Source organism: Thamnophis elegans, chromosome 16, assembly GCF_009769535.1.
Source record: "Thamnophis elegans isolate rThaEle1 chromosome 16, rThaEle1.pri, whole genome shotgun sequence".
Lineage (NCBI taxonomy): Eukaryota > Metazoa > Chordata > Lepidosauria > Squamata > Colubridae > Thamnophis > Thamnophis elegans.
The window spans coordinates 12,869,718-12,882,485 of record NC_045556.1 but is presented as its reverse complement, the minus strand read 5'-3'; the positions used below and the strand labels follow the sequence as shown (position 1 = coordinate 12,882,485).

The following is a 12,768-nucleotide window of genomic DNA, read 5'->3' as shown; positions in this document are numbered from 1 at the left end:
GCCAATGTGGTCTAGGTGAAAAGCAGTCCCTTCTCCTTGAAAGTTGGATATCCTAGGTGGGTGCAAGCTGGTGTGTGGCCAGGCCTGTCAAACCTGACCTAATCGTCTCCTCCTGGAAAGTTAGGTCTAGGTTAAGTTTATTAGCCACACATTCTAAACTAAATAAGCAACTTCTGCCACCATTCCTTCCACACACAACCAAGAATCAACCTTTGGATTTGGGCTGTTGCTTGGAGAAGACATAATGCCTGTGCCAAGATCGCTTCCTAAGGGTTCTTCCCTCCTCACCCTCCAAAATGCAGGGAATTGCAGCCTTGCAGTAAATGCTTGACTTGAGCTGAAGAGTAAACCCCCTAGCAAATTATGTTGGGGGCCCCTCCCTTCTGTTCCCCAATGGCTTGGGAAGAGTGAATACAAAATCACATTAAGGCGGCTGCCTGCAGAAGATCTGATACCTGCCCTGGGATTTACAGAAATGCAGAGATTTTTTTTTTTTTTTTTTTAAACCAAACCCAACAACCAAGTATTTGTGTCTTTGTGAAACACACTTGGTAAGAACCAAAACTCCAATTTCTCTCCACTCCTATCCTGTAAGATCAGAGCAGGACAAAAGGGAGGGGTCCTTAGAAAAACCAGTTTGGGTACTATACAACATTCCCCTTCCCATGGTTGATCTACATTTTAATTTGAATTGTGTATGTGTATGTACACAGACTCTCACTTATATGTATGTATGTATGTATGTATGTACTGTATGTATGTGTGTGTGTATATACACACCCCAACACACACACACACCCCAACACACACACACACACACATACACACACACATATATATTTGTTATGTATGTATGTATGTATGTATGTATGTATGTATACACATATATATATACACACACACACACACACACACACACAGTATATATACTGGTCTTGTTGTATTCGGGTCTTTTCCCATGTAAGATTACATGGGAAAAGACCTGAATACAACAAGACCAGCATACCTACACCCATGAAAATCTATGAAAACACACACACACACACACACACACACAATATACATAGACAACTGTTTTCTTTCTCCTTCCTTCATCTCCAGGCAAGCAAAGCCTGTTTATCTGCGAACTGCCTTTCAGCCCCATTCTAGCAATGAGCTTGCTCAAGTGTTCATATCGGTTCTCATGAAACAATTCTGAGCCAGGACATACAAGCCTTTTGCACTGCCTTAGGGAAGACGGCAGAAGGACAGAGGGGTATTTCTTGTTGTTACTTAAAAGGCTGATAACGATTCCTGACCATGTGTGACAAATTCAGTAGAGTTAGCTGAAAAGAGCTTACATCAGTTGCAGTGGTGAAGGAGGAGGGGAATGTAAACAGTGAGGCAGAATGGTACAGTTAGAAGGGCAGAGTCTTCCTTCCTGCTTATACTGGTGGGGTTTTTTCCCCTTCCTGCATACCTGAATATCTGTGTGATTCTAGCAGGAGACCACTTATGGATTCGACGTAGCATGGGATGGCCCACAAAAGAATTCACATTTAGCTTGCTCAGTTGAATTCTGTGCACCTTTGGTGTGTGTGTGTGTGTGTGTGTGTGTGTGTATGCGTGTGCTATGAGCATTGCTCCTTACCAAACGTGTTTGAAAACTGCACCACTGATCTTTGCCCTGTTGTAACCCCAGCCGTGACAACCAATATGGTTTCAATCATGGCAAATAAGGACGGGAGAGCAAGCTCTTCCCTCGCCTGCACCCCTGCCTGGAAAACCTTAGTGAAAAATATAGAATCAAATTTATAACGTTGAATGCCAGGGCGTGGGGATAAAATGTTTGAAAGCATAAGGTGCTGAACTGCATGTAGCATTGGTAGCAGCAATATTGATAGTAAATTACGTAAATTACGAATGGGGGGGGGGGACCGGTACTTCTCCTTTGACAAATTCAGTGGCGAAAACTGGTGGTTTTGTTTACATACGGTAAAGTGACTCTTTCACATATATGTCAGCAGGCAATTTTAAATAGAAGAAGTAAGGCTTGCTAAGTTCAAGGCTTACTCTCAGAGGAGTAATAGGGGAAACAGTGTAGGGATTGTGTAGGCTTATGAGAACAGGTTTGAAACAGGACTGTCCCAACAAGTTTGGATCAAATTAATAACAAATGTTTATAAGAGCTGCTTCTCTCTTCTGGGTCCTAGTTTATACCGTTGGAAGAAATGTCCATCTTGGTTCAACTCCAAGTGGGGGGAAAAGGCACTGGGAACACAGAGACTGCTTGGAAAGATGGTTTAATGGTGGACAGGACCACATGGTTTGAGATGCTGGGGAAAAAGGGAAGAGATGCTGAGAGTGCCCTGGTTTTATGCCCTCTCTGGGCCCCACCCCAGAGCCTCCCACTCCTGGGTAAGAAATCCACTCTGATTGGTGGTCAAGCTCCCAGGAGGCCGGGGGGGGGGGTGTCTTAGCTAACTTTGTAGGCTGTCTGTCTTTTGAGTCCCAAGCTTGGTTGAGCTGTTGTTGAGTGATGATGTAATGAAAGGCCTTTGGGATTCCTATTATGGCTCTGCCTTAAGTAGGTAGGTCTTTTGTTATGTAGAATAGATTGGCTCAGGCCTTAATGGCCCATTGACAAAGGTGGGGGGGCAGGGGGCTGTTTTGTCTTTAAACATGTTTCTCCTTTTCTCATCCAGAGAAATATAATATTCTGTCTTTTCAATATTTCCCAAAATATTTCATTTTTTAGAAGAAGGATAGGTGCTAACTTCCTACAATACTTTGCAATTCTGCAATTGTTTCCATTAATCTTTAATTCTGTAATTGGAACACATTACGCATGTTGACCAAATATTGCTTGGTCTTTTTTTTTTGGAAGTGGAGTCCGATATGTGTTTTAGTTTCTTTTTCTCTTTCAAAGGGTAACTGCAAGCAAAATTAATGTCCTTGATGAATATAAACCTTGCAAAGTGATATGTGATTCATGCTTAACCCTATCTGTTACCATATCTGGGCTGCCTAAACTGAGACGGCACCTAGGTGGCAGCAAAGAGCTGGCTTTCTGGGTTTCTCATCTGCCATCTAGTGGTCTGGATGTTTTTGCAGCCCTCTTAATTAATGATAGCAAAGGTGGTTTATTTATTACTTCCTGGTAGAGAATCCGGGAGATAATCAACAGGACATATTTGGAGGGTTGAAATGATGAATTTAGATAAATTTGTAGCCTGGCCCAATAAGAGATTAGGAGTAATTTGAGAGGGGAAAAAACACTCACAAAGTGGCTACTGTAATAGATTGTGTCTATTAACAAAAGACCGATTTGTCAGAAGACAGGTCCTTGAGTTGAGTTCTACCTCTTGGAAAGGGGGGTCATTAAGATGACCTTGAGTGAAGGAGACCCCCTAGCTCTGGCCTTGCTAGCAGCCATGCTCAAAGAATTGTTTAAATTAAGAAAAAAATGATGTGGTAGCCTTGTGAAGGGACGCGGTGGCTCAGTGGCTAAGACTCTGAGCTTGTTGATCAGAAAGGTTGGCAGTTCGAATCCCTAGCGCCGTGTAACAGTATGAGCTCCCATTACTTGTCCCAGCTTCTGCCAACTTAGTTCGAAAGCACATAAAAATGCAAGTAGAAAAATAGGAACCATCTTTGGTGGGAAGGTAATAGCGTTCCATGTGTCTTTGGTGTTTAGTCATGCCGGCCACATGACCACGGAGACGTCTTCAGACAGTGCTGACTCTTCGGCTTTGGAACAGAGATGAGCACTTCCCCCTAGAGTCGGGAATGACTAGCACATATGTGCGAGGGGAACCTTTACCTTTACCTTTAGCCTTGTGAAAAGCTAGGCTTGTGATCCCTGTGTACAAGGATACATTCTGGGAGATGATAGATGGATGGATGGATGGATGGATGGATGGATGGATGGATGGATGGATGGATGGATGGATAAAGAGAGATGAAGGGAAGGATAGATGGAGGGAGGGAGGGAGGGAGGGAGAAAGGGAGAGCTATAGATATTACTCTAAACTCTTCAGAAGAGACATAGAACATGGTAAATTCTATTCTGTTTGCCTAATCATCCTTCAGAACCCCTTCCTGCTAAAAGACAAACTTTGAATATTTTGGAAGGGGTACTGCAGTTTTTATACCTGCAACACCCTCTCTTCATCAGCCACTAGTAGATCATTGAGATGCAATGACTTGTGATAACTGTGTTTTTGTTTTGTTTTATAAATTAGCAGAGAACCGGAGCAAAAACCTTAAAGGTGAACTGCAGCCTTTCCTACCTACCATGGAGGCCCATCAAGAATCTTCTGTGTTCCTGGTGAACATCTTGGAGGAACTGGATACTAAGCAGAACTCTGTTTCCTATCAGGACCTCTGCAAATCATTATGTGCTCGATTTGACTTGTCCCAGCTGGCCAAGCTACGGAGCGTGCTTTTCTATACGGCCTGCCTGGATCCCAATTTCCCAGCCACTTTGTTCAAGGACAAAATGAGATGCAACGTCAACAATCAGCAGTCCAAGAAGATCATGGTGGCCGCCGATATTGTGACCATCTTCAACCTCATCCAGATGAACGGGGGCATGGCCAAGGAGAAGCTGCCCATCACCCAAGAGAAAGTGAGGAAAAAAGACTCGCTGGACTCCTGCCGATCGGACAACGAGGCGTGCAATATGGCGGACTGCGCGGGGAACTGCGAACTGCAAGACGGGGAATTCGGCAGGGGTTACTCCAGCAAGAGGGCTTCCAAATGTAGGAAGGGGGATTGCAAAGACTGTCCTCCGTTTGTACCCACTTCAGAGATGAACATTTTGCTGGGGGTGAATAAAGAGGTCAAAGGCCGAACCGCTTCTCTTGATCGGTTGCAAGCTTTGGCAACATACACCATTGCCAATTCTCCCCCCTGTGAAATGCAGAGCACTTACTTCCCCATGAACATTGACACGGATTCCATCTCAGACCAGGAGTCACTGCCTCCCAGCTCGGGCATGAAGGAATCCTTCCTTCCAAGCGACGAGCCCTTTTTGATGCAGTCCTGCATGCAGAAGCGCAACATCTTCAAGGAAGACTTCCATAACCTCATCACCATTTCGCCCAGCTTGATGTCGCCTCCAGGCAAAGTGGACGATGAGCTCGGAGAACCCCCAAGCCAAAAGGAAACCACCAAGCAGACCTTCTTCAACCACAGCTTCGAAATACCTTACAGTAACCAGTATTTGAATCCCATTTATTCCCCCATTCCGGAGAAGAGACGAGCCAAGCATGAAAGCTTAGATGATCTCCAAGCTTCGACCTATTTTGGCCCAACAACTATCCTTGGTCCTCAAGAGACGAAACGATGGTTGGGAAAGCCAAGCAAATCAACTCCCTGGCCAGTCAAGAGTTGGAGTTTGAACACGGAGGAAGTCCCTGATTTTGAAAGATCCTTTTTTAACAGGAAACAGGCAGAAGAGAAGATCCAATACCAAAGTTCAAAGAGCCAGCCGGTCAATTTTTCCGCTTCGGAGAGGCACCAACAGTATCTCAGCTCTAAAGAACAGCAAGCCATGATGCAGGCCAATTACGGGGTCAAATCAAATGGGCATAAATCCAAAGACATCCCCTCCATCTTAGAAGTCGACAAGCACGAGCCCATCAAAAAATTTAAAGACAAAAGCATTAACTGCACCGCCATTCAGCTTCAAAGCATTGATAAAACCAGTAGCGTTGGGACGCAGACCGATCGGCAAGGGCTGGAACACAAAAAATTCAAGGAGATGACCCACCCAAACCAAAGTAAGTATGGCGAGAGACACTCCTTGAAGCAATCTGACGACGACTCTGAAATCGTCAGCGACGACATTAGCGATATTTTCCGATTTCTGGATGATTTGAGCGTCTCTGGCTCTACAGGCGTGATCCAATCGTCTTGTTATAACAGCACTGGCTCCCTTTCTCAGATCCACAAGTCTGACTGTGAAAGCTCCCCCGAACACCATTTAGCTAAAATTTCCAACGGAAGCGCTGGCAACAATCTAGACAAAGTGTCTCGGCTGGAGATCAGCAGCACAGACGACGAGCTGAAAACCAGTGTTTGCAAACTAGTCCTAAGGATTGGAGAAATCGAAAAGAAACTGGAATCCCTCTCTGGGGTCAGGGATGAGATTTCTCAGGTCCTGGGGAAGCTCAACAAACTGGACCAAAAGATCCAGCAGCCGGAGAGTATGAGTGTCCAGCTTGATCTTAATTCCTTAACCAGTGAGATTCCCTCGGAAGACAGCACCTCCCCCAGGATTTTTTCATGCCACAATTCGTCCCATGGGGGCAAACTGGAGAATAACCCGGACTGGTGCTGCTCGGATGCCAGTGGCAGCAACAGTGAGAGCCTTCGTGTCAAGGCCTTGAAAAAGAGCTTGTTCACCCGGAGATCCTCACGATCTTTAACCGAGGAAAACAGTGCCACCGAATCTAAGATTGCAAGCATTTCCAACTCTCCGAGAGACTGGCGTGCCATCCCCTATACCAACCAAGCTGGCATCACAGAGGAAGAGATGAAAGAGCGAAGTGGGAATGAAAACAAAGATTGGCACCGGAAATCCAAAGAGGTATAATTCCTTTTTTTTTCTCCCCTAGGTTCAATCAGTAATATATTCATGTTTTTGCATAGAAGTAGAATTGAGTTGTTCTGCTAAGCTCCCAATACTAATAATCCTGTGTCTGAAGCAACAAAGAGGTGAAAGGGTTTGTCAATGACATCACCAACGTCCAATTGGGGGCTCCTTTCACATCTTGAATGAAGGTGCCCACCCAAATGGTGCCCATTTATCTACTTGTTGTTGCACATTTTCGAATTGTTGGCTTGGTAGGAGCTGGAATGTGCTAAGAGAGTTCACTCTCTCCCTTTGAGCAACAAGTCTCAAACGCTTTTCTAGATAATGTGGTTACTCCTTTTATTATTATTATTATTATTAAGTCTGTTTAATGAAGCAGACATTTAAAACAATGAAAGTTTGTGTATGGTTGTGGCCCACCAGCGGCCAGCAGAGCTGGCAGCAGATTCGGACAGTGAGGAGGTTGGGGAGGAACATGGGCCAGTCCTGGAGTTGTGGGAAGGCTCTGATGAGGGCTCTGTGTCAGAGGCAGAGAGGGGGCCAGGACCGTCCGACAATTATTAGCTGCCTTCAGAGTCAGACATCAGTGAGGTAGATGAACAGCAGGAGCCTGTTCCCAGTGTGCGCATGCACAGAGTTGCCAGACGAAGGGAACACCTAAAGAACAGGGGTCAACTTGGGAATAAGGCCACAGGTGGACAATAAATGGCTCCTCCCAGAGGAAATAAAAGAGGAGCGAAAGGGGAGTGGAGTTTGCAGGAGACAATTAGTTCACTTAATTGGTTTGTGATTCTCCAAGACTCCTTGCCAAGTTTTGCAGAGATCGCCCTGGCAGCTCTCCAAGCCAGATAAGGTCTGTGACTGTAAATCCTCCCTTGAAATACTTTGCTGGATGTGAATGAGCAGAATTCACAGTCAATTAATAAAAGGGGTTTTTGTCAGTACAAGAAGTTTGCTTTGGGAGAACAGGTATAATTTTGGTATATCTTTGCCAATCTTGACTCCTGGCAACTACCTGGACTAGACACCGGAATTTTTTTGGACAACATTTTGGAAGTGGTTTGCCATTGTCTCTTTCCTAGGGCTGAGACAGACTGGCCAAAGATCATCCAGCTGGGTTTGTGCATAAAGGAGAATTGGAACTCATGATCTCCTGTTTGTAGCCTGATGCCTTAACCGCTATGCCAAACTCTTTGGGTATAAATGGGCATGTTTAAAAATATTATTCTTTATTGGCCAAGTGGGATTGGACACACAAGGAATTTGTCTTTGGTGCAGATGCTCTCAGTGTACATAAGGAGAATAAAATACATTCATCGAGAAAATAAAGATACAACACTTAGTGATAGTCAAGGTTTCTAATAAGCTATCAAATTGTACTAGGAAACAAATAAAACAATATAAATTGAAAGATACAAGCAACGTGATTATAGTCATAAGTGGGGAGAGATAGGTACTAGGAAGGAAGGGAGGAATAATAGTAATACAGTCTTAGTAGATAATATGACAGTGTTGTGGGAATTAGTTTTTAAGCAGAGTGATGGCATTCAGAGGAAAACTGTCCTTGTGTCTAGTTGTTTTGGTGTGCAGTTCTCTATAGTGTCGTTTTGACGGTAGGAGTTGAAACAATTTATGTCCAGGATGTGAGGGGTCTGTAGATATTCTCACAGCCCTCTTTTTGACTCGTGCAGTGCACAGGTCCTCAATGGAAGGCAGGTTGGTAGTGTGAAAAAGTTTGAAAACGTGGAAAAGTTGGAAAGCATATGCAAGATCTCCTCTGCACAGCGAACCTTTAATGCTAAACCCCTTCAGTATCATCATGCATGCATGTTTTCTGTTGTAGTCGGCTCAGAATCCCCTTTGGGCCTTTCTAAGGATACCCACCCAACTTTCACACCTTGTTGCAGGCCGATCGGCAGTATGAAATCCCTCAGCCATATCGCCATTCCAAACCACCCAAAGACGGTTTCCTGATAGAGCAAGTCTTTAGCCCTCACCCTTATCCGGCATCACTCAAATCCCATATGAAGACCAACCCTCTTTACACAGACATGCGCTTGACAGAGCTGGCTGAAGTGAAACGAGTCCAGCCTTCGTGGACCGTTGAGGAATACACCAGGAATTCGGGAGAGAAAGGGAAGTTGGCATCTTTGGACCTACAGGTAAGACATTTCTTCCCTCTTCTTGGGGATCTGACTCTGCCTACAGGCCAGCGATCCCCAACCTTTTGGGCACCAGGGACCGATTCAGTGGTGGGATTCCATTCTTTTTGCTACTGGTTCTGTGGGCGTGGCTTGGTGGGCGTGGCATGGTGGACGTGGCAGGGGAAAAATACATGCAAAATCCCCATTCCCTCCCCACACTATTTAACCTGCTTCTCAGCTCCGTTCCCCTGTTCAGGGCAACAAAAGAAGATCGGCTGGGAGGAAGCTGTGGGCATGGCCAGCCTATTTGCTGGTTCTCCAAACTACTCAAAATTTCCACTACAGGTTCTCCGGAACCTGTCAGAACTGGCTGAATATCATCTCTGATTTGGTAGCTTGCCAGTTGTACCCGTTTGCTGTCATCCCAAATTCCAGAAGGGATTATTATTATTATTATTATTTTTGGAAACCGCAGTTATCTTCCTTCTGATCTCCCTACAGACAAGATACTTCTCACAGCTTTCTGTTGCTCAGGTGTCAAGATTCGGAATTAATCAGCCACTTGAAGCCCCAACAGACTCGGGTGGTGGAAAGGTTCAGTCACAAGGTGTTGCTCTGATTTGACTCGAGGGCATCTTGTCAGCCGTTGTTGTTTTTTTTAGCAAGGCTGCCAAGTGAAAAGCAGAGAAGCACTGCAACAAGGGAGTGAGAGAGTTCCGCTTCAGAAGGAGCCTATCTGTCCCACCTTGGTAAATTTGGGGGCAGGAGAGTCGAGGGAACCATCACGTCTACCTTTCTGCTGCCAGATCTAGCACAGTTTTTCTGTTTCTTTTGAATAAATCAGAAAGCTTTCAAATATAACCATTCTGCTTCCCATCCTGTTAACTGTCATCCTTCCCTCGGGACTGGCCCAAGATGCTGCTATCAATATCACAATAGTGTAACAGCCTTCAGATCCATGGTGACCCATCTGCTCCTTTAGATCGTCCCAGAGTTTTGTCCATTTGGGGCTGAAAATTAAATAATACAGGCACGGTATGCCTCTTATAGATGTATCTTAAAAGAAAAAGAAAACCCAATGTTTAACATTTAAATAGAATAGAATAGAGTAGAGTAGAGTAGAATAGAATAGAAACAGAAACAGAATTCTTTATTGGCCGAGTGTGATTGGACACACAAGTAATTTGTCTTTGTTGCATATGCTCTCAGTGTACATAAAGAAAAATAAAATAAAAAATATTCACCAAGAATCATAAGATGCAACACTTAATGATAGTCATAGGTTACTAATAAGCAATCAAATCATACTAGGAAACAAATAAAACAATATAAATTGTAAAGATACAATTTATATTGTTATACTAAAGTTAAAATTGCACCAAATGTTTAAAAATTGGGGACAAATGCAAGAAGTTCATGCTGCCTATGAAATGTAAATCAGATGAATTAGAACTGAATTTTATTTTATTGGAATGATATGCTGGGAATCTCTGGGAATAGAGGGCAATAAGATAGACAGATCTTCATTCCCTCTGATGTTTTGGTGTTTTGTTTTTTTAAAAAAAATCACAGTCCTTTGATTACCAAAAGACAACAACATCATGCAGAATAAATTATTTTCACTTTTATAGGGGGGATTTGAAGTCCTATTTTCTCCCTGGCCCTGAGCCAAGATGCAACCTGAACTACATCTGCACTTTCGGAGTTAACTGGTGTTTTTATTGATAATTTATTTTGCAATGTGATACTTTTAACCCTAGTTGGCTAGAATTGCTTGGAAAATGGGTGGCTTTTAAAACTGAATAAATAAATAAATAATCCCCCCCTCTCTCTCTCACACACACACCCCTCATCGCATTGGGTGAAAAAATATGTTTTTATACTTTCTTTCAGTAAAGAGGAATTTTGGAGACTGTGATATTTTTCCACATTTAGTGGCAAGGAGACCAAAGAGAAATGGGAAAATCTGGTCTCTTACCAATGTTGTTGATTTAATTCATGTATGAGCCACCTCAACTGCCAAACAATTCTCGATGGCAAGCAATCAATTAATAACAAAAGAAAAGAAACAATAGCATTTTAATAAGAAAAGAAAAGAAAAAACCCAGTAAAAAACCACAAGAGAATATTCATAGCTAAGAGTTGAACTATGGTGTCCTTGGTGTTCTCTGAGTGTGGTTGCTTTTGTGCAGATGTTTCATTACCCAACTAGGTAACATCAGCAGCAAACATCCCTCTCAACTGCCACCTTACCCTTGCTTGTGTGCTTCACTACCATGCGGTGACAGTCTGTACTGAACTCTGGGGAGAGGGACAGGAGAATGCTTGTGGGAAAGCGAAAGTAATAACTACTGTAACTCCCTGAGGTGCTGCTTCAAGGTCATCCAACTCAGAGAAGAATGCAGCTGGACACATACTACATTTGAAATGTCCATTCCAGTGGTGGGTTTCAAAAATTGTTTGAACCTACTCTGTGGGTGTGGCCTCCTTTGTGGGAGTGGCTTGCCACCCATGTGACCGGATGGGAGTGGCTTGCCACCCATGTGACCGGATATGAAGATGCCGATGACACTTGTCAGAACCACCTTAAATTATCTCACACACAGCACTGGCATGCTTAAGAATAGGATGTAAACTTGTTTTTTAAAAGGCATCTTTGGTTTGCGTTAAAACAACTTCAACACACTCAATGTTCTGATTGCACCACAAACGCAGTAGTCATCCTTACCTTTCACAGAGGCACTGAGTTTTATAAATAGGAGCATGATAGTGTAGAATAATCATATCCAAGGACCAGGGGTGGGTTTCAAAAAATCTTGGAACCTCTTCTGTAGGTGTGGCCTGTTTTCCGGGTCCACAGGTGGAACCTCTTCTAACCGGTTCAGTAGATTTGATGAACCGGTTCTACCGAATAGGTGCGAACTGGTAGGAACCCACCTCTGGTCCATTCTGAAAACATCTTGCTTGAACCTGGTTGGTCATGGGGGGCGAGTGGGGGGAAGTCAGTGACTGGAGGCAGTTAAAAGAGGGAAATGTTGAATTTAGGGATTTTGCTGCATGATTCTCAGTTCTAGCTATGCATTACTGCAATATACTTGTATTATAATAAAATTATACTTTCTCAATATGGAGCCAAGGATCACTTCTATTTATTGACAGCCACTCCCTTCCAGAAGTGATAGAATAACAGAGCTGGAAGGGACCTTGGAGGTCTTCTAGTCCAACTTCCAACTCAGGCAAGAAACTTTATAACATTTCAGACTAATGGTTGTCCTTAAAAACTTCCAGTGTTGAAGCATTCACAACTTCTGGAGGCAATTGTTCTCACTGGCAGGAAATGATGATGTTATCTAATTGGGTAATGAAGAAAAAGAAAGAAAGAAAAAGAAAGAAACAAGAACCACACAAAGTATATTTTAGCCTAGCATGCTGGATCAGATCTACCCAGATTGTGAAGGTAACATATTTTGCTCAGCCAGCTAATGATGTATGCGGTGAATGATTTACGGAGAGAGAGGGGGAAATCTAACAGATGGAGAACCTGTCTTTTTAATGCTCCTCCACTTTTTGTTTGTTTGTTGTATTTTTTTAATTTCAGACTCAAGAATCCTTGAATCCCAACAATTTAGAATATTGGATGGAGGATATCTATACACCAGGATACGATTCATTAATAAAGCGTAAGGAGGCTGAATTCCGAAGAGCGAAAGTTTGTAAAATATCTGCTCTAATTGCAGCCGCCGCCTGTACAGTTATTTTGGTCATTGTGGTTCCAATATGTACTATGAAATCGTGAATCCCCAGGATGGCTGAATCGACAAACTGCCTTGTACAGAACTTTGCTTTGGATATCCCATCGATGTTTAACATACCACCATATGGCAAAAAATAAAAATAAAAAATGTTCCCACTAGTTGGGAAGGATATGTCGGAGGATCCCAACAAAGCAAGCATGCAAAGAATTTTAGGTGTATTTTTTTTTTAATTGTATTCATTTTAAAGAAAAAAAAGTACAACATCCTTTTAAACCAGCAACATGCCTCG

At 43.3% G+C, this 12,768-nt stretch overlaps 1 protein-coding gene across 1 annotated transcript; it reads left to right on the top strand.

Annotated features, from left to right (window-relative positions):
* Nucleotides 1-4,276: 4,276 nt before the first annotated feature.
* On the top strand, nt 4,277-12,520 carry MINAR1 (membrane integral NOTCH2 associated receptor 1). Its single transcript, XM_032232564.1, has 3 exons — nt 4,277-6,574; nt 8,488-8,742; nt 12,323-12,520. Exons 1-3 carry the CDS (start codon nt 4,277-4,279, stop codon nt 12,518-12,520), a joined length of 2,751 nt encoding a protein of 916 aa, XP_032088455.1.
* Nucleotides 12,521-12,768: the final 248 nt, after the last annotated feature.

Excerpts from the sequence above, each read along its gene's own strand:
- MINAR1 (XM_032232564.1), top strand. The coding sequence starts at position 4,277 with ATGGAGGCCCATCAAGAATCTTCTGTGTTCCTGGTGAACATCTTGGAG. Across the intron at positions 6,575-8,487 it reads GGCACCGGAAATCCAAAGAG|GCCGATCGGCAGTATGAAAT; the intron begins GTATAATTCCTT and ends ACCTTGTTGCAG. Across the intron at positions 8,743-12,322 it reads TGGCATCTTTGGACCTACAG|ACTCAAGAATCCTTGAATCC; the intron begins GTAAGACATTTC and ends TTTTAATTTCAG.